The sequence below is a fragment of the Stigmatopora nigra genome, chromosome 14 (genome assembly GCF_051989575.1).
Source record: "Stigmatopora nigra isolate UIUO_SnigA chromosome 14, RoL_Snig_1.1, whole genome shotgun sequence".
Classification (NCBI taxonomy): domain Eukaryota; kingdom Metazoa; phylum Chordata; class Actinopteri; order Syngnathiformes; family Syngnathidae; genus Stigmatopora; species Stigmatopora nigra.
This window is the reverse complement of record NC_135521.1, coordinates 11,870,985-11,892,084: the sequence shown is the minus strand read 5'-3', so window position 1 is coordinate 11,892,084 and position 21,100 is coordinate 11,870,985. Positions and strand designations below refer to the sequence as shown.

Genomic DNA, 21,100 nt, shown 5'->3' with positions numbered 1-21,100 from the left:
TGGCCTGTGAGAAGTATATAGCAAAAAATCAGACAAGCATAGGTTTATTTTTCAAGAATTTTGCAACCAAAATTTTAGAATAACATTTGTTGGAAAATATGTTGCGCACAACTCTTTTCCTGGCTTCTTCTTCCCTTGCTGCCTCAGCTCTATCATTGTCTCCCTGGACGCCCCACTCCCCTCCCCGCCGTCTCCATCCTTCCTTCTGGCGGCTTGGCACTTCTGAGGTAGTCGTTGTCTTCGTAGCTAAGGGAAATGTCAGCGGTACATGCCGAAAAATGGGTCAGAACATGCATCGACGCAGGCTGTACAACAAGCTCAGCGGGTAACAAACGGCAATGGAGCAAGTGAATCATATCAGTGTGTCCCCTTCATATCGAGCATGATGTGCAAATGTTTCTACCTCTTACCGCTGTCTTTTCTCATCAATTATTGACATTCCTCCAAGCCTCACGGCATTACTCACGAATACTGCAAAGGTAGCAAAGTGGTGACCTGAGCATTAAGAAGACAAATGTCTTAATAGCGTAATTATGTTTGGATGCTAAAGTAAACGGAATGTACGTTAGTGTAGGTTGAGATCACAATTTTTTCACTCTATCTCTATTCGTAGCCGTAACCGGGCGTTTGGTCGCCGGGCGTTTGGTCGCCGGGGGTTTGGTCGCCGGGGGTTTGGTCGCCGGGCGTTTGGTCGCCGGGCGTTTGGTCGCCGGGGGTTTGGTCGCCGGGGGTTTGGTCGCCGGGCGTTTGGTCGCCGGGCGTTTGGTCGCCGGACGTTTGGTCGCCGGGCTTTTGGTCGCCTGACGTTTGGTCACCGGTCTTTTGGTCCCTTTTGGTCGTCGGTCTTTTGGTTGCCAGTGTAAATGTGCAAATGTACTTGGATATTTAACAGTACTTAGACATTAAACCCCCCCTTCTCTTAGATATTAAACTCTCCGGCTACCAAAAGACCGGCTACAAAAAGACCGGCGACCAAAAGACCGGCGACCAAACGACCGAGCACCATCTGTAGCACGTCGTGCTTTACCGCTGACAGGAAATCAACGCATCCAAACACTGCCTTAAGGGAGTTTCCTGCTGAAAAACACTCGTCCTTACACGTTTCCCTTGAGCAGGCCTCGGGCACATGCAGATAAAAAGACCCAGCCGGGGTCAGCGAATAGCATCAGATATTGTAATGTAGAACCCGTCCGACTGGCCTGGCTAATAGTTTCTAAGCGGCGGCCACCCGCACCATCGTTAAAGCCACACGAGCACGAGGCTTCAAAGCGCGTGTGTTGAAATTGCTACAGACAGACTGATAAACTATCTGTTTCCCTCACGTTCCCCTCAGCGCGACCCCTCCTCTTCCTGCCCTCCTCCTCAAAAGTGTGCCTCTTTTCAGGCAGAGTTGGAGCCAGTGCAATAAATAAGACATATTATGGCCTTTTAACGTGATGAATAATGTAAAGCAATAAAAAGTTAATATATAACTACTTCACCCTCATTCTGCCATGCCTAAGTGTATTGTAAGTAGAGTCTAGGTTTATGCTTTGCTGTGTTTACCCATGTGTGTGTGTGTGTGTGTCGTGGTCGACAAATGGCTGCTGATGTAGATGGGAGTTCATTTTTTTTTACGACAGGACAAGGATTGTGCTGTTTCACAGACCCTGGCAAACTCGTCCTTCCTTTTTCTTTTTGTTTTTGTTCTTTCATCGTGACTTCTAAGACGCTCTCAACACGTGCAACGATAACCTTGTCTGTACATGAAAGATATATCCAAAGATAACAAAAACTGTTCCTTTCTGTAGCTGAGGAAGGTGTCATTGTAATGCTGAGTGCGTGCAGTGCCAAACACTGACTTTGTTTCTTTTTGGTTCCCACAGTTCCGAATGCAGTCAACCCTGCAGTGCCAGAGAATCCAGAAGATAATACCATACCAGAGTCTAGTCCAAATCCACCAGACCAGGATCAAATGGGAAATGAGCTGCCTGGAAACCCTGGTAAATATACTTTTTGTTCTTTAAACAACATTCCAGTGCAGATATTTCATTAAAATGATTTTAAACACTACCTTTTTTGCTCAAATTTAAAAAAAAATCCAGTGTACTATTAATAATTTGTTGGGAGAAATGTTAAGTAATTTTAGAGATAATCATTCAAATATACCTTATATTTAAATCTCTATTGTCATGGTATTTTGCAATTGAGGCAATATGAGTGAAAGAACAATTTCTCCTTTCTATAAATAATATAGCTTTGCTTTAAATTCTTGTTTAATTTGGCTGCATATTGCATCAAAATTAAGGCTGGAATTCATCAAATCCCAAATAGAAGGTACTAGATAGCATGTTCTGGTTAACACAGATATCGTTAAATGATGGCTCGCGGGCTACATCTGCCCTGTACACAATTATTGACTGGCACTTCAATATGTTCAGGATAATGAATGTTACATGTTCTGTGCAGCGTGGCAAGTGTCAGTTCACAAATAGAAATGCTTTTTTTATTTTATTTTCTAAGCACATACAATACAAAGGAGATTCAATAGTGGAGGGATTTATAGTTTAATAAAAAAATACATGTGTATATATACACCTATATATACATATGTATATACATGTATATATACACATATGTATATACATATATGAGATGTATCTATGTATATATTTATAATATATATATGTATATATCCCAAGTACAGACTGCTCCATCTGGCTCAATGTGATAAGCCACCCCTATTCAATAATTGCTTATTTGACATTAGCTTCTCTATAAAAAGATTCCTTAATATCCTTTTTTTGGTATACTCAGGCTTTTACCTGTCTACCACTGTTAGATCAGCGATTATGTCAAGTGAACAGGTGAAAGGTGGAATGAAGGAAGTGTCAGTACGGCTTGAAGAGCTGATTTTTCTGGAATGATATTTCTGACAGCCTCTTTCCAACATTGCCTATGTGGAGAATGTATGAAATTCCATCGTGCTTCCGATTGCACTGATAAGGTGGGGGACCGCTAGCTTTCAGTCCTGTCATTTACTCGTCATTAGCAGCGTTGAGCTACTCGCCCAACGGTTAAGTGCCGAGTGGTCAGCCGAGTGTGCAGACATAGTCATTATGGAGGATGGCAATCTGCAGGGTTATCTCTCTGGAGATCCTCCACAATATGTTGCCGGAGCGGACGCTGGTGGACACTGAAGAAGGTGGTGCCGCTTCTAATGGGGTGGGGGGCCTTGGCAGCAGCTGCACGCATGCATGGTAAAGAGATTTGCTTCTCAGATTTCAGTCACCGGAGGAGCCAATCATTCTTTCTCATGTCCGCTGACAAAATGACCCCCCCTGCCCCCCTCCCATTTGAACTTTCATCCAAGGCCCCACAACGCCTCTTTTAAAATAAATACAGGATACTAATCGGATGTTTTGATATCCAGTTCTCAATTTGTCATAATGGTTGCTGCCCACTGAGAATGTCTAAGTGTTTTGTCTTAAAGGGGCGAGACTCATTGTTTTCACAAAAACTACAATCAGTTTTGATGTTTGAAAGTTTAAACACATGTAGAATGTATTTTCTTTGATCATATTACAGGAATGACACAAATATATTTCAGTAAAGTCTAGTTTAGTCATTTGACATTCATCATTATTATATGATGACCTCCAAAAATGCAAGTCCCAAATTTGGTTTGGTCTCATTTCTTCAATATTACTGTATCCTATTTTTCTTTAATAAGATCATCATAAAAAAATCAGCTAGTTTTAGAAATGTGGGCTTTTTTGTTTTGTTTTAAATCCCCACAGGACGCTTAAGCAAATCTGGGACCTGTTTTTTTTTTTGGGTCACCCTGTAGTTTTCTCAGCTCCATTTCTTCTATACTGTGTGTTTTAAGTATTTTATGTGTTAGTTTTTTATATTTATGTTTTTTTTATGTAAAAACACCCAATTTCTTCAAAAAATGGCATGAACTTGGCTTGAAAATGGCTTTTTTTACACTCCAACATGACACTCACCTGTTTTCAATGAACCTGTTCAACGGTTGAATGTTCCAAGCAGATGTTTTTTGCGCCCTTGCCCAGCTTTTTTTGGAACATATTGAAGGCTTAAAATTCCAAGATGGTGAATAAACCAGAACATTCATCATTTTTGCCTTTGTAGTGTATTCAGTTGAACAATAATCAACATAAAACAAATACAAAAGCTCGCTTTTTATCAACAGTTTACTCAACATTTACCTTTAAATATATTAACCTCGCCTTTTCTCTTTTTATCTTCAGACACAATGAACCAGGACCAATCTGGCTCCTCTGCAAACTCAGACGGTTTCCTAGGCTCCAAAGCGGCCGTATTCTCCGCCATCGGAGCTGGATGCATCATCTTCCTCTTGCTCATCCTCCTCTTGGTCATCCTCCTCATCAAAATGCGTAAACGATCCAGAAAAAACGCCCACTCGCAGCCCCGTCCCTCAGCATTGTCGCTTAGCACGTTGTCCAATCCCAAGATGCCCGGTGGCACTGCTGGCACGGAGCCTAGTGACATCATCATTCCTCTGCGGACAGAGAACAACTACTGCCCTCACTATGAGAAGGTGAGCGGCGACTACGGTCACCCGGTCTACATAGTCCAGGAGATGCCCCCCCAAAGCCCCGCTAACATCTACTACAAAGTCTGACACTTAAACAGCAGGAGCAGCCCAGAGGAGATTCCGATTCCACATTCTGGGAAGAACATTGTTTTTGTGTTCCGGAGACTCGACGGTTACTTTTTGAGCCCGTGTTATTTCCACCACCTGCTGCGACGAATCTGGAGAGATGAGAGCGGATCAGTATACCCGGCTATCTATCAGACTGATGATGACTGAGGTTGATTCTATGGATTGTTGTTCTTCAGCTTGTTTGGAAATCCCCACCCTTTTCCCTTCTCCTTCCTTCACCTCCCATCCACTTAAACGCGTCAACCCGGCCGAGGGGTGAGAGGGCGGCTGGAGCAAATCAAAAGATAGAACTTCCTGGCTTGCTGTCCTCTTTAATGGAGCGGATATAACCCCAACTGGTTCCCCGACGCTACAACACACACAAACCTTGCACACTAGCCAGTGGAACAGGCAGTTTGTGTTAACTAACGTCCGTGTGCGTATGTTTGTGTATATTCGCGTACACCTGGGCTGGGTGTCAGAGGGGGGGCTCCGTGGCAGGGCCAGGAAACTCTCCAGATAGCTCAGGTATCAGACACAGTGTATGACATATTGTGTTTTCCTCTCCCTTGGCACCTCGGATACTTGCCTTACTATTTTTGATGGAGAACTTCTCTGATTCAGTTCACAAAGCAGTTGTATTTTGTTAGACTTTTCCTACAAGTGCACAATGTATAGAGTTAAATACATTATCCTTATTAGTCATCACACCACTCATGTCATCCATTACAGTGGAAACCCACACTGTTGGTATCATGGTGTCTTTTTTTTTTTTCCTCCACACATATTATTCCCTCTTAATACACTCTGTGTCAGTACTCTGGTATTTATGGCCGGCCTTGTGTACATTCGGGTGTGTCCCGTGTGAGTGTGTGTGTGTGTATGTGTGTCTGGGCATGTCTGGGCCATGCACCTAACAGGACTTTTTTTTTTGGAATAGGGAATTAGAGTTGCAAGTTTTAACCAAGACACCAAATCCCTCAATTTGAAGTGAGCATTGAGGATTTTTTTTCATTTTTTTTTCAAAAAGGCAACACATGTTGCAGAGTGTTTGCTCTAGTTTGTGGTGCGCCAGTACAAGTAAGCAGTTTGACATAGTTAGGTTAACCTATATAAGTGGAACGGCTAACCGCAGATGGATGCTCTATTATCGGATGCCAATTGGCTGACATCCGTAAATGAGTCAGTGAAGTTCACACTAATATGTGCCATCTACATGCCCACATTCACCAGCCGGGGAAGAAGAAAAAATGTCCCTGAGAGTTGTTTTTTTTTTAAGCGGTAAGATTGGAGGCTGTTTTCTTTTACCAGACTCACACCAGTTCTGGTGTGAATTAGGAATGATGAAAAAAGTCAAATTCCTCTGTTGAGGTGTTGAGTCTGTAAGGGTAGCGCTGCTCACTTAATCAGCAGAACCGGGAACTTGGCTTGGCACACGTCGGGTAAGAGTTAATTGCCTATAATTCCCGTTCGTGGGTGTGAGTTAGTGCGTGCGTGAATGGTTTTGTGGTTTAGCAGAGCCGTTTTCGAGGCAGGAAATAGGTGCTCCGCATTTTGAGGCTGCCAAAGTAGGGAGCGGTCTCAGGTAACGATGTGTAAGAAGGAGGACGGCCATTTTCCCCAGCATGCAAACTGACACACACATACACAGACACATTTATAGCGACAGGTCCAGGTTGATCTTCGGGTCAGACTAACGCTTGGTGTGTACTCACTGTCAGAGGCACCTATCATCTCCAGCCACGTCTATGGATGTTTGCTGCTGAGTTAAAAGGCAGCCTCCCGCTAGAGGAGCTCGAGAAAAACTCTTGCGTGTCGTTAACCTCAGAGTTAACAACCTAAACAGCTGCCTGGGCTTTTGTGGGCTCGGGGTTTTTAACTTGGCACGCGGGCCTCGGGAGTTCCTCTGCGGAAAAACATCGACATCAAATATTTTGCTTCGGGATTAGCGTGCCTCCGCCTTCACCAGCCGAGGGAGTCGTTACCACGTCACCGTAAAGCATATTTCATTTTCATTCATTCTTGTGACCACTTAATTCCATTCAAATTGGGGGGAACATGTAAATATATACGTTAGAGCCCAATTTAAGATGTAATTTCACCCTAAGCACTGCTTATAAGCAAAAGAAAACAAAAAAATGGAATTAGAATTTTGTAATGGAGAATATTTGTAAATAGCTGTCTTTTTAAAAATGTGTTTTGTATGACTCCTCCTTGTCTCTATTTGCAATATGTCGATTTTAATTTCTTTCAAAGTCAAATCATCAGTTTTTTTTGCAGCGTTCTTTGCGGGTTTTTTTTTTTTTCAAAATACCGCCGTTCAACTCACTTCTGGATGTTTGTAACACTGCATATAACAAAAATGACAACATCCTCACAATTGTTGACAACAACTACGAACGCTGCAAAAGGATACCGTCTTTTTCAGACTATAAGTCGCACCCTGAGTACAAATCGCAGGGATGAAAAAAAAAGGGTAGCATAGCTTGAAAAATGCGGTACTTTATTGAAAATCATCTGTTCACCAGTAAACCTACACTTCCGCCAAGGATATAGAGTATAAGAAAACCCAAGAAAGATGAAACTTTATTCATATACACGCAGGTGCGAATAGGCAGGGGAGGAGAGGCAAAAAGAAAAGAGGCCATCTTTGACCGCTCTCCTATAAATCATCCACGTTCCACCACTCATTATCTCCCAGGCTCTCCTTTGTTTGACTTTTTTTTTCTCTCTCTCTTCTCTACCGCCACCTCCCTCAGCCCCTTGTCATCCTCCTAATTTAGCACGTGGATGTCACTGACTGTCGGGTGATTTCTACCATTGTTCAAAGCCACAGTATTATTTTTTCGGTGTGCATGTATAAGCAGAACCTGTTTAAAAATTATTTCCCTATGTTTTGAATCATTACTGTCACGTCGTATTACGTATTTGATTTCAGTTTTTATTTTGACGACTCCTTTTTTTTTTCTCCACGTAACCTATCTACACCAGCTACAACGGAAACACCGCCAGTTTGGAAAATACTGCATATTGATAAATAAAACTTTTCCCATGGACCATGGCCTTTCTTTGGTCTGTCTTTGTTTTTCCCAAGCCAGTTTTAAAAAAAAAAATAGAGAAAAGATTTTTTTCTCATCTTGCTGACCACTTTGTAGGGGAAGCAGGAACTAGGCCGCCCACTCTCACTGTGCTTCCAGGCTCAAAAAACCCCCCTCACCTCCCCTACTACCACCACCCAACTCACCTCGGGGGTCAGCAAGACACAGATGGGTTTGTTCTGATACATTAGTCAGATTGAAATCACACACCGGCTTCATAAATTCATATTCGGCGGGTGTGGTCACGCTTTTTTAGCATAGTAACTAATATCCGTATCAAGCCACTCTGCCGTGTTGTCCTCCTAAATTACATTTCTTCATACATGATTACATCTGATTGGCTGCACTTTGCCTTTCCATTGAGTTCGTCTGGAATTACAGTCTATGTTTATCTGACTGAAGAGCAAATTTTCCGTCCTTGGCGAAAGCGGAGATGGCGTGAAACATTATTAAAGTGATTGGGCATTTTTTTTCTGACAAACACAAGTAGTGTAAGTACACTTTTGTGTTGGTCTCATCTTGCCATTGCGGACGAGTGGGCGTAGAACAAAAAAAAAAACAAAAAAAAATGATGGCCGGACAGCAAAAGAGAGAGTGGAGAAGAAGAAATATGACATGCCTGTGGCTCCAGTGGCCCCCAATACACAAAAAACACACAAACACACACACACTGATGCTTTCATGGTGCCCCAGGCCATCTACGTTCATCTGTTTTTCTGGCTCAGTCCTAAGACGCCCCAATAGATCCACATTACTGTGTGTTTATTAAAACCTTCCCCCCACTCTGCTACCTACTATGTGTACGTGAATGTGCACGGGCATTTGCCCAAGGCATCCCTCCAATGTTCTTTCAATGTCACATAAACTCGGAATTTTTTACTGCAAAAGTATACACTAGAGTCTTTTTTTTTTTTTTGTCTCGCCATTTTTTTTAGAGCGGAACTGCATGAAATCATTACTGAATGAACTCGCTCCACATTTGACTTGTTCTATATTTAAACAGTGTTGCATCATTGAAATATTTGAAAGATTAACAAATGTTGTCTCGCTCAAAATTTCCATATTCCAAAACATGTGCATATTCAATAAGAGACACACACACTTATCTATTTTTTTTTTTACACAACACCCAAGTGGGTCGTCACTTGATGTGAGCATGTCCAATTCCCCAAGCAGTTTTTTGTCTTTGCCGTGTAACATGTAAGTTCACGCGTCTTTATAGATAGAACAAGTCACCTGGGACAGCAACAGCTGCCAACATTTTCAAGTGGCTTGGGAGCATTTTCCCCCATTTTTTTCCTCCTCCCTTTATCCATGTCTTTGAATACAAATTGTGGGATAGCTTACTTTGAATTTGCAATCTGGTTTGAACAAAACAACAACAGCATTGAGGTGGATTATCCTTCAAATCAGTGGTCCCCAAGCTATACTAGAAAGGGCCGCAGTGGGTGTGGGTTTTCCTTCCAACCTGTAAGAGGAAACCTTTCCACCAATCACGTATTGTAGTGCAATCAGTGATTTTTTTCAGCAGAAACCTCATTGGTTAAACTGTTTGTGTTGGATAGGTTTGAACGAAAAAAAACATAGACTCAGTTTAAGGGTAATTTTGCATCTTTTAATTTAAAGCAGAGGTCTGCAAACTGGTTTTTAAATAAAAAGGTGCAAAATTACCCTTAAAATGAGTCTATCTATGACAAGGGTGGCTAAATCCGGCCCTTGCAAGCCCTGATCCAGTCTGTTTTCCAACTCTCCCACCCCTACCACACCTGAATCAAATGATCAAGTCATTAGCAAGCAATCCGGAAGCTTCTCACCAATCTGGGTCATTTGATTGAGGTGTGTTGGTGGAGTAAGACATGGAAAACACACTGAATAGTGGCTCTTGAAGACTGGATTTAGCAGCCCCTGATCTATGGGAATTGCAGCTATGAATTGTGAGTACAAAATAATTATTTACATTTATAGATGATTGCAATTGTATTTAGACCAAAATGAACTGAAGAAATACAAATGGTTTATACTGCTTCAAGTAGAACTGGAATGTTATAATGTTTTTTTAAGGTATTTATTTAGAGGTCCAATTCATGAGTGATCTGTTAAGTATATTAAAAATTGATAGGGTTAAATTCAGGTTAAATAGTTCTTTTTATTTATATACATTTTCACAACAGGCAATATTTACACATCCAAATGAAGTACAATTGAAAATAGTACCTTTTGCTGAGATTTAATTTTTAATCCTCCACCTATGTAAAACTTCTAAACCTAATTTAAAAAAAACTATGAAAATTAATCATTGAAAAATATATGTAATTTGAAAAATCCTGCAAATCCATTCTAAAAATAACCAAAAATTTGAAAGAAAAAACAACTACATTGATGACTATAAATGTAAACCTTATGTTGATCACCCAGTCTATTTAAGCCTGACAGGTTGACAATGATTACATTTTATTGCCATTTGCGGCAATAGATGTCCAATCCATTTTGACCATCTGCCTGTTGAAATGTTGGAAATCAGTCCTGAATGTACCTAAGCTTTCACTCGCAAACCTACTGAGAATCACACCAAAAAAAAAAAGGTTTCAGTCTAGCTCCTGATTGATTAATTAACTCAATTAAAAGTGAATCTGTATCCTTTTCTGTGGCTGTGAGGCAAGTTGTTTTTCCTTCTTGTGAGTTGCTGCCAGTAGAGTCTGTAGGGAAGCCACAAATGGAAAATAAAGTTGTCAGTTACAGCTGGAACACGATAGCAAAGCAGAGAAGAAGAATTCAATAACCGGTACAATTCCTTTTGACAGAGTCGGTAGGCGCAATGGTTGACTTTCAACTCAGTTTGTCTTCATGTTATTTTACACAGTCGGCTTCCTTTGCAAAATCTGCTTCATGTGCAAAGGCGCCCATTGATGTGTTACCGCTAGTGAGTTCAAACTGGGACCACTGTGACCGCACGCCAACATTGAGAGGGCGTCAATAGCTCTTAAGCCAGTTGGTGGGCCTTCTTCTCCATATTTTCTTTTGTTGAAATGGATTGTGCCAGAGCCCTGTAACTTGCACCGGAATCAATGTGGCACGCCGTGGGAATTGTTCCTTGCCATGTAATGCGTATATGCATTTTTAATGAGTTAATGCATCACTCACCGATCGTCAATAATGCAAACGTGCTAATGTCTCGTCAAATTGTGGCTCATCAAATATCAAGCAGATTTTCCGGCACTTCTTCACCTTTTTACAGGAAATACGAGATGCCACCATGAAGTAGAATGTTGTTTTTAAAAGGGAATTACTGAAAATATTAACGAATTGAAACCGTTCACAACCTTCAGGATATCTTAAGAACTAAATTCCTCTTTTTTGCCACAATCCCACATTTTCCTTGAAAACAATTCCCTCAAAATTATGGGAGACATTTTCCAGATTTAACACAGCCTTCTATATTTCACAAGCTATTAACACGCAACCCTTTATTTTTCCAGCCAGCTGTTTTTAATACAAATAAAATCCCTTAAGTTGTCATTTTTCTAAATTAAATTAAATTCAGACATGTTTATATTCGCTAATATATCTTCACCCATTCAAATGATTGAACTTTGCAATATTTAAACCATTTAATCCTTCTCATTTATTTCCCAAAATGTAATTATAACATTACCTAAATAAGAAATATATGATAGATTCACCCCTACCAAAATCTTTTGAAAATTTTAGACATTTACCTTATTTTCTGGAGTACAACCTCCATTTCCTTAGTTGGGCTGGTTAATATTCAAGTGCCACTTATATTTTTTGTTGTTGTCATTTTTATCTTTCAAGGCTTTTGAATACAAAATATGATCATTTTTAAGCCTATAGTTAAAAAAAACTGATTTCTTAACAGATGTCTATGAAGCATGACCTTCCCCATTTTACTATTGTTACTTATCAGGTTTGTCCATAATTTCTGATCAAATTAAATAAAAATTGCCCTCCCAAAATGTGACTCATCCTCCAGTATGTATTTATATAATACATTTTTCCCTTCTCATTGTGTACTTTTTTTGGCTAGCGCGACTTCTACTTCAGAAAATACAGTCCATGATATTTTCAGGATGATATTTGGCACCCCTAAACACAGTTTTAACATTAAATTCAATTTCCTACATCTAGATAATATCAAAGAGTTTCCACATTAACTTCTAAATACCAATCTTGACATGTTCAGACTATTATAAATTCTCATATTCCTCATCCTGTACTAAAAAAATGTCATCTTTTTCTAAAGTGCATTCTTTACTCCAGGAATCCCCACATAACTCCAAGGAACATATACCTATCTGAATATCTCACCACCCGGGTTGAGACAATGTGATTTCCTTGGAATGTTGGCAAGGTCGCTCTTCCCTTCAAAAAAGGTGAGTGACCTCTCTTCTTCTCCATATTAAATTTCAAACCCCACTAAAATGAAAGCAACCAAATCGAGAAAACACCCATGGTCATTTCCTTTGGGTTCTACCCCATCTTTTTATGTCTCATTACATGCAAACACACGCACAAAGGTCAGCCACAAATGGATGTCACTGTTCTGACCACAACGTGACAAATCGGGCCTAAAAAGGAAGGGGGTCTGTTCTCACATTCATCAATCATACATAGAGTGACAGAACCTGAGGAGACCTATAGCCACAGTTGCATGACAGGTGTGGCGAGAGGGAATAATTCCACCCGCTTTTTCTCCGCTCCACCCCTTTAAAAAGGAACAGCTTGCTCTCAGACTTCCTGCCTCACATCCAATTTCCATCCACATTCCTCCCCATTCCTCCCCCAACCCAATCCGTACATCCTTCAACCACCTCCTCCATCTCATACTCTCAATTAGACCAGGCCTAGAATCATTGACATTATCTCTGCTGGCCATTTATATAATGTGAGTCCAAAAACGCATTTGCACAATTTTGCAATTACAGTATTATGCCTTGAAGCTTTCACTTCCTCGAGACGTTTTCATTTCCACCCTTTCACTCACAATGCCCTCGTGTTTGACACCGGCATAGAGTCACCTTGCTGATACAGTCGTACAGGGGAGGAATTGCTCTTTTTTTTTTTTGCATTGTTGCTGTTATAATAATCATCAGGGGTTTGTCCTGATAAATGGCAGCTAGGTGATGGACAACGGGGGTGCGAGGGTTGCTTGGTCCTCCATTATTATAAGTGTCAATGTATTTTTTTTTATAACATTCATTGAGTGAAACAATTTTTAATAGGGACAGTCTGGTGCTAGAGTGGTTAGTTCATACTACGGCCCGCGGGCCACATCCGGCCCATTAGGCCCTTTTTATCCAGCCCGCCGATTTTGTCCAAATAATATTTAAGTATTTTTTTTTATTTTTTATATTATTTATTTTTTTACCGTGGAAATCGATGGCAGTAGCTCTGTCCACTTTTATTTATTTTTTGTGTTTTACAGCCTTTTTTACCTTTTTTGGAATGACATTTTAATATTTCTTAATACATTCCTTTTTACTTGACTTTGTACTTTATGCGTTTAACTTTAATGATGAAAGATAAGTATGTTAGTACTTCACTTTACTTACTTGATAGGTAAACAGCACAATTTGATAGATTTTTTTTCCCTTTATATTCCAATTCACTCTTTAACACTAAACTTGACAGATAATGGATGTCCGATCCATTTGAATTGGAATGGCTGGTTGCAGTAAAAAAAATTAAAAAAAAAAAAAAAACGACTCATGAAAGATCCAGAAAGATGCAGACAATAAAAGTAATTCATGATTCATTATGAACTGGCGTAAGTGAAATAACACTCAAGCAGTTGAGGCAGCCACATATATTAATCATTAGTTCAGATGCTTTTTTTGGGTTGCATATTTCTTCCTTCAAAGCGTAGTTAATGGGGCTCAACTTCAGAAAAGCTCTCAGCCAAGAAAAAGAAAAAAATGACCTCACTACAAAAACAAGGTTTTCGTAAAGCACATTAAAGTACACAAATTCATTTCCCAATAGACTTAATATTGGAAATAACAAAATCGCACATGTATATTAAGTGTCAATCATCTTTGGAATGAAAGCCTCAAAACTCAAAATGAAATTGATTCTATATGACAATGCATAGGTCTTCAACATTAAACAGAACTGTAAATAAATACATTAAATAAATAGACAATCTGACAAAAAATTACTCTACTTACATGTGTCATCCAAATTGGCACACATGGACATTGTCATGAATATTATATGAAAAAATAACATAATAAATAATTCACAGCAGCCTAGAACTCTGCAGTCTTAAACAGCGGTCAAGACCAGTCCCCACTGCGGCCATTTGCGGAATCAGTTTGAGACCCCTACTATAACTCATTCCCATTTCAGCTTATTCAGCACAAGTAGATAATTTGTTGACCACTGCTACTCATCACAGCTATATCTTACACCTTTGATCCAAAATTGCGTTTTTACCCGCACACTGAGAGCTCCCTAGCCTACTATTAACCCCCATTCACCTCTCATCCCAGGGGGGGTTTTTGAGCAAAGTCGTACAAGTCACTAGTGACCACATACTGTAAATAGGCCAGTTTTTATTCTACTATGTTGCAACCTCCACTTGAACATAACATTTCCCCTTGTAATCTAAAACTTGCGCGCTTTACAATACTGTCTGTTTGGATTATAAAGAACTGTGCTCCGGGGTGGCCCCGAGAGCTGAGTGGCCTATTGTATCAATTCCTGGAAATTCAAGCCAACACACACGAGCATGGCTGACCACCCATCTGCAAAATGAATGACCTAAATACTGGCTAACATCTGCAGGGGTATAAAGAAGTGTCCGATGCTGAGGGGTTTGGCCAATATGTGATTCTCAGTGTGTATTGCTTGTCTCACAGTTTAACAGTAGTGGCCTCAAAATAAACGTACATTGTCAAGAGCAACTGAACCTTTAAATTTTAGCGGCTTTGCTAAAAAAACATTGTAACAAAAGAAGTTCAAGCTGAGAGGGACAGCTAGCAAGACTAGTGAGGACACTTGTCAGGTTACATTATACAACGCCTCACTTGTGTGACTGACCTAAACATGGGACCCGGGGGGTGCCCTAGTCTTAAGGGTCAGTACAAGATCGGCTTTGTGTTGTTGCTCAGCCTCCAGGTTGTCGGTTGTAAAACAGAAAAATAAAAAAAAAACTGAAAAAATACATTTTTTTCACCTTTAAAAATAGCTTTGGGGAGGTTTTTTTTTATTTTTTTACCAAAGTTATTACTTTTTCAACACGCAAGAAACTAACAACAGTCCAACCCAGAGATGGTGGGGTTGGGTTGAATATTCATGAAGGGCAGGGACTCATTTCAGCCTGATAATCACACACACACACACACACACACACACACACACACACACACACACACACACACACACACACACACACACACACACTTTGTCGAATGCACACAAACTCACACATCACAACTCTCTCAGAAGACGTACACAAGAAGTACAAGGACTTTTTCCATTTCAGCAGGCACATATTCATCTCACGCCTCACTGCTCTCATTCATATCAAAAGCGCGTGCTCGTAACATACAACAGATGAACACACACACACACACACACTCACATGCACAAAGTACCAAATCAAACTTAACTTCCCTCTTAAAGATTACGTCTGATAATCATACGAATGACTTGACATACTTGCTTCGACAACCATAAGCTCAATTAGTGGCTCTCTTGTTTCTTGGTGAAATGAAAATGTCTCCTGGCTAAATCTGCCATATTGCAAGAGAAGCAAAGGCAAGAAGCATCTCTGTTTAGAGCAGATGGTTCCTCGATGCACCGACAGCTGGATTCCCATTCAAGCCAACATTGTTATACACAATAATTATTAAGCAGAGTCACTTCAGGAATATGTTTTTTATATACACATATATAATTAAAACATGTACATTCAGAGTGACATACTGTTTGCAGGTTCACCTCACAGTTCTGAGATCAAGGAATCAATCCCTGTTGGGTTCCGAGCTTCCCGTATGGAGTTTTGCATGTTCTCGCTGGCCTATGTGGGTTTTCTCCGGGTGTTCTGGTTTCTTCATACAGCAAGTGGTACAGAAAATGAGTGAGTGAATGCCCAAAGGTCACGTTGCCAGATTCGTACCATAAAACAAACTACTGTAAAATTAACAATAGTTTCAGGTTTTTGTTTGGGTTTTTTTAAGCCAACAAGAAGTCACATGGAACTGGTTTTAAAGGTGCATCGGCTGTGTGGGACTCAAACGTGCTGTCTGCTGAGCAAGTCTAAAGTAAGCTCTTTTCAATTCACATTGTCAACTTTTCTTAACCTTCTAAATACAGTACTTGCTCCAATTAATCCTCAGTAGCTCCAAAGCTATGTTCTAGATTTGAATATCACTTAGCTAGTGAGCCAAATGTGTAAGAAGTGACCTCACTATAAAGATTTTTTCCGTAAAAATTTAATCCAAAAGGCTACCATAATATGTCTGGTTACTGAAGACTTTCTATGTCTGGGGTACGATTTTTCACTTCATTTTTACTTTTATTTTCGGTAAATTCTTGAAAACCACCACTGACGGTATTTTATCGTGAATTAAACTTTTTTAGCTGGTAAACATAGAGGCTAAAGAGTTTGGCGAGATGAAAAAAAGATGAACTTGAATAGGAAGAGGGCAGCCAGTCAGTCTAGATGTTTGGCACTGAGACAGCAGATTCCATTTTCATGCCAATCTGCCTTGTCTCTTGCGGAATCGGATTTGACCTTCACAGGCTGATGACTCTAGAGGCCGGTATGGCCTGCACTTTTACCTCAAACCAGATATGTTGCAGCTCAATGGGAACAACATTTGTACATTCTGCTGAATAGAATGCACACTCACTCCCAAAAGTCTCCTATAATTTAGTGTAAAGGAATGATACAAAAAGATTGAAGGGACATAACCAGATTGTCTTTAGAGAGCCAACCCATCGGCGCAGATGGCTCTGTTTTTCATCTTTGCTCTCATGAGATCTAATTTTGCGTGCTCTGTTCTGCAATTGCACTGTTTTTTGCCATATGAGTTTATTTCTAGAAAACACTATTGCACGTTTTGAGTCATGTTAAGCATCAGTGTTAAGATTTGGTAGAAAAGTATAGCCCACATAACCAATGTTTCCACTAATTTTAAAATGTCTGGACATACAGACAACCTAACCTCCCTAATAATAACTTTTGGATGGGATTTTTTTTAAAGTATGTTTTTTTATTTTTTTTATCTAGGTTTACAATGTCTTCTGTGTCTGTACATGCTACTGCAACCAAGGGAATTTCCCAAAAATGAAATAAAATCTTATATATAGTTGAGTGCCAATCCAGTTTTACCAAACAAATAACAAACAATACTAATTACTCTCCACTGGAGTTTTGGGATCTTTTCTCTTAATTCTTTTGAAACCTTCAATGCCTTTTTTCCCAGAAAAAAAGTTCTTAATAGTCAAGGTCCAGGTATACCCATCCCCCCCCCTTCCTCGGCTTGTCGACTGAAACAGACCTTTACAAGTCGACTAATGAAAGTGACTCCGGGCCCTCTGGTTAATTGACCACCTTTAATGAGTGTCAAACTGTGTCGGTCATTAGATTGGGGGATGCTAGGGGTCACCGCTTGGTTGAGTAAAAAGGAAAGAAGAGAAGGTAAAAGGGAAGGCTGTAAAAATAGCAAAAACACTCCAAATTGAAAGAATCAATGTGTCTGTCTGGATTTATTTGAGACTATGATTCGCGTGGGAATCTAACTTAGTGGGAGGGTCTATGTAGGTCACGGAATGAATTAGTTTTTTTTAATAATTGGTTGACAAATGGCCAAGAAATTGGTTACCTGTAAATACAGTCACATGATCTTGGAGGTTGTACAATCATGCTGGCCTTTATATTTACGTGAATTACTACTTAAAGTAGTGAATTTTAGTTTCAGATTGTATTTGGTTCTGAGTATGGAAAACATTAGTTATCATTTTACTTGGGCACTCTTAGGATAGATTATGGTGCATTTAAGTAGATTTTTTTGTTGAAATTTGATGATTTTTCAGCCTCACGAGGGCATGACATAATGATTTTCTTTTTTTTATCATTATTTTGGGCCACTCTACCCACCTCTGGTGTTTTTGAATTCAGTACTTGGACTGGTCCAAATTCAATGGGTGACATTTATCATGTCTTCTCACTGCATAAGATGGGTAATCACATCTTGTAGTGTTGGATATTTTCACTTTTGTGCTTGCATTGTAGCGGATGGTGTGGTGGGATTTGTTAATGTGCCTTGCCTGAGGGCAGCACCTGTCCTGCTAAGTATCTCTGATGTAACTGTCCTAGCAATGGAGATTCCTTCATATCTACCACATCCAGATTTGCCCTACTTCATCAGTCCACCAGCATCATTAGTTTTTTTTTCTTTCTCTGCAGCAGCTGGCGGCTTCTAGACAAAATAAATCTAATAAACAAGTCAGGGGAAATAGAAAAATCTGCACTAGTTTGTAAAACCCTGCTGGGCTTTCTGTCATTTTCCATCTATCCTTCAGTCCCATGATTTCCAAAGCAGAGTCCGTAAATGACCAGCATCATCATCGAGTCTGTCAATGCTGATGAGATTTGGACTTTGTGATCATCCCCCCCCCCCCCCGGAGATGCGTGCATTTACAGCCTAATTTTAAAACCATATTGCAAACAAACACGATGTCCTTGTCTTTGCTGTTCTGTACAAAAGCTCCTCAAGGGTACATGCGCACTCGTTCATTCGCGTGCCGCCAAATACACACACCTAAAGCCGCTGTGTTATTGGATTGAAATAGAACCCTCCATTCATTTCCTCGGAGTATTGATTTAATCAACGGCGTATCATGTTGGTGCCCGTATCATTTGATGAAACACACACTAAAGGTGGCCAAAAGAAGCCATCCATCACCATTTAGCAAGACAGGCCCATGTAGTCTAAACACGGAGACATTACGCATGGTTTAACATGGACATTTTGACCTCTGGGAGGTGATAAGGTCAATGACATCATTAGACAGGAGTCCGTCTGTGTGATGGAGTGAGACTAATTGCTATCAGACCTCATTCACAACTAATAACTTCTCAGATCTGCTTCCATATACTCCCCCTTATCCACTTTTAATATCCGCACAGATTTTGTCGTCACTTCCGAAGCAACATGTGGGAAGCCAGCAGGCCATTTGGTAGCTTGGGCGAATCGCTTCGTCCTAAGGCCCTCCTAATCTATTCAAAGGTGGCTAAGCTTACAAAATAGCTTCAGGGTGATTTCCCACACACAGATAAAACTCACATTTGGAAATTATTTTTCAAAGCAGGCGTTTCTCTTGAGATGCTTTGAAGGCCAGAAGAATTTGGGGAAAAATTGGCATAGGGGATCTAGATGTCTCTTGGGTGGGATGCAAATATAATTTCAGAATTGGATGATGTTTTTTTTACATCACACCCTATGAATTTTAAATAATACAAAATATATAAACATGCTGTTTTTGAGTAAATCTACTTGTTATTAGGTTAAATCTAAAATAAGTATGGGGGACCATGTCAATATTAAATACCCTAAGTACTACTTCTTTCTCCCACAGGGTGGTGGTCCAGTGGATAAGTCATCAGTCTACCACATCTGTGGTCCTGGGTTCAAATCCCAGTGCATGCAAAGATTTTCCCAATATTATTCAGGTAAATGGAAAGGATAAAAGTACAAGTACCACTTCTTTCTTTCACAGGGTGGTGGCCCAGTGGCTAAGTCATCAGTCTCCCACATCTGTGGTCCTGGGTTCAATTCCCAGTGCAGGCAAAGATTTTCCCAATATTATTCAGGTAAATGGAAAGGATAAAAGTACAAGTACTACTTCTTTCTATCACAGGGTGGTGGTCCAGTGGATAAGTCATCAGTCTACCACCTATGTGGTCCTGGGTTCAATTCCCAGTGCAGGCAAAGATTTTCCCACAATTGTTAAGGTAAAAGAATAAGTATTAATGCCTAAGTGTCTAACTGAATAAGTATTCAGTGGTGGATGAAGCATTTTGTCCAAAAAATGACTAAGTGTTTCACCCCATTTCCATGGATAAAACGTTTCAACACCCTTGTATAAGTGGGGCACGAGTTGGTGTAGTGGGTTGCACACTCGCCTTTGCACGGAGAGAACGTGAGTTCGCTTCCCGGTGTCGGCGGTTGACTGACCAAGCAAGCGGTCGAGGGTCGGCCGAAGGCCGACCCGAGAACGCCTTGTGCACAGACAGGTCCCTCCAACATTCTTCCGAACTGCCGAAGGCAGTTCGGAATATAACCTTTTGCTGAAAAGTATGACTAAGTGTTTAATATAAATGAAAAAGTTTTTTCTTTTTTTTTTCTTATTCCATTTACCCACCTACATGGTTTTGGTGATCAACCAAATGACTACAGCGGGAAGCGAACCCAGGTCTCCCAGACGGGAGTCCAGTGATCTAACCTCTGCGCCACCCTAGTGACTACACTTTCCTCTGTAATCATTTCAGTGTCTTGCCAAGAAGTACACAGAAACAACTAAGTGAAAATGTGTCCGGGCCGGGAATTGAACCCAGGTCTCCCAGACGGGAGTCCGGTGAACAAACCTCTGCACCACCAAGTAGATACACTTTCTTTAGTCATCATTTGAGTATTTTTCCAAGAAGTACACAGAAAGAACTAAGTGAAAAAGTGTCCCAACCGGGAATCGAACCCAGGTCTCCCAGACAAGAGTCCAGTGATCGAAACTCTGCGCCACCAAGGGACTACACTTCCCTATGTAATCATTTTAGTATTTTTCCAAGAAGTACACAGAAAGAACTAAGTGAAAAAGTGTCCCAACTGGGAATCGAACCCAGGTCTCCCAGACGGGAGTCCAGTGATCTAACCTCTGCTACACCAAGTAATTTCACTTACCTCTGCAATCATTTGAGTATTTTTCCAGGAAGTTCACGGAAACAACTAAGAGGAAAATATGTCCCAAATGTCATTTTTTAAGAAATAGTCTTACTATACTATGTCATTTTTTTAAGCCTTACTATAATACGTCGTTTTGATGCCTTACTATTCTGACATTTTTAAGCTTTACTATTCTGACATTTTTAAGCTTTACTATACTGTCATTTTTAAGTCTTCCTATACTATGTCATTTTTAAGTCTTCCTATACTATGTCATTTTTAAGTCTTCCTATACTATGTCATTTTTAAGTCTTCCTATACTGTCATTTTTATGTCGTCCTATACTGTCATTTTTAAGTCTTCCTATACTATGTCATTTTTAAGTCTTCCTATACTATGTCATTTTTAAGTCTTCCTATACTGTC

At 40.2% G+C, this 21,100-nt stretch overlaps 1 protein-coding gene and 1 long non-coding RNA gene across 3 annotated transcripts in view; both read left to right on the top strand.

The window, feature by feature from the left end:
* efnb1 (ephrin-B1) overlaps positions 1–7,730 on the top strand; it is a 64,585-nt gene extending 56,855 nt beyond the window's left edge. The window contains exons 4-5 of the mRNA XM_077732769.1: positions 1,866–1,982; positions 4,254–7,730. Coding sequence (XP_077588895.1) covers positions 1,866–1,982; positions 4,254–4,648 — 512 coding nt within the window. The 3' untranslated portion in view covers positions 4,649–7,730. The remainder of the gene's footprint in view (positions 1–1,865; positions 1,983–4,253) is intronic.
* A 1,713-nt stretch (positions 7,731–9,443) lies between these two features.
* LOC144207420 (uncharacterized) lies at positions 9,444–20,509 on the top strand. 2 transcript variants are annotated; one of them, XR_013328651.1, is made up of 4 exons: positions 9,444–9,701; positions 12,046–12,158; positions 15,969–16,052; positions 19,375–20,509. It is a non-coding gene; the product is annotated as an uncharacterized LOC144207420 (long non-coding RNA). The 2 variants fall into 2 exon arrangements; XR_013328652.1 differs by having other exon boundaries at positions 15,724–16,052.
* Positions 20,510–21,100: the final 591 nt, after the last annotated feature.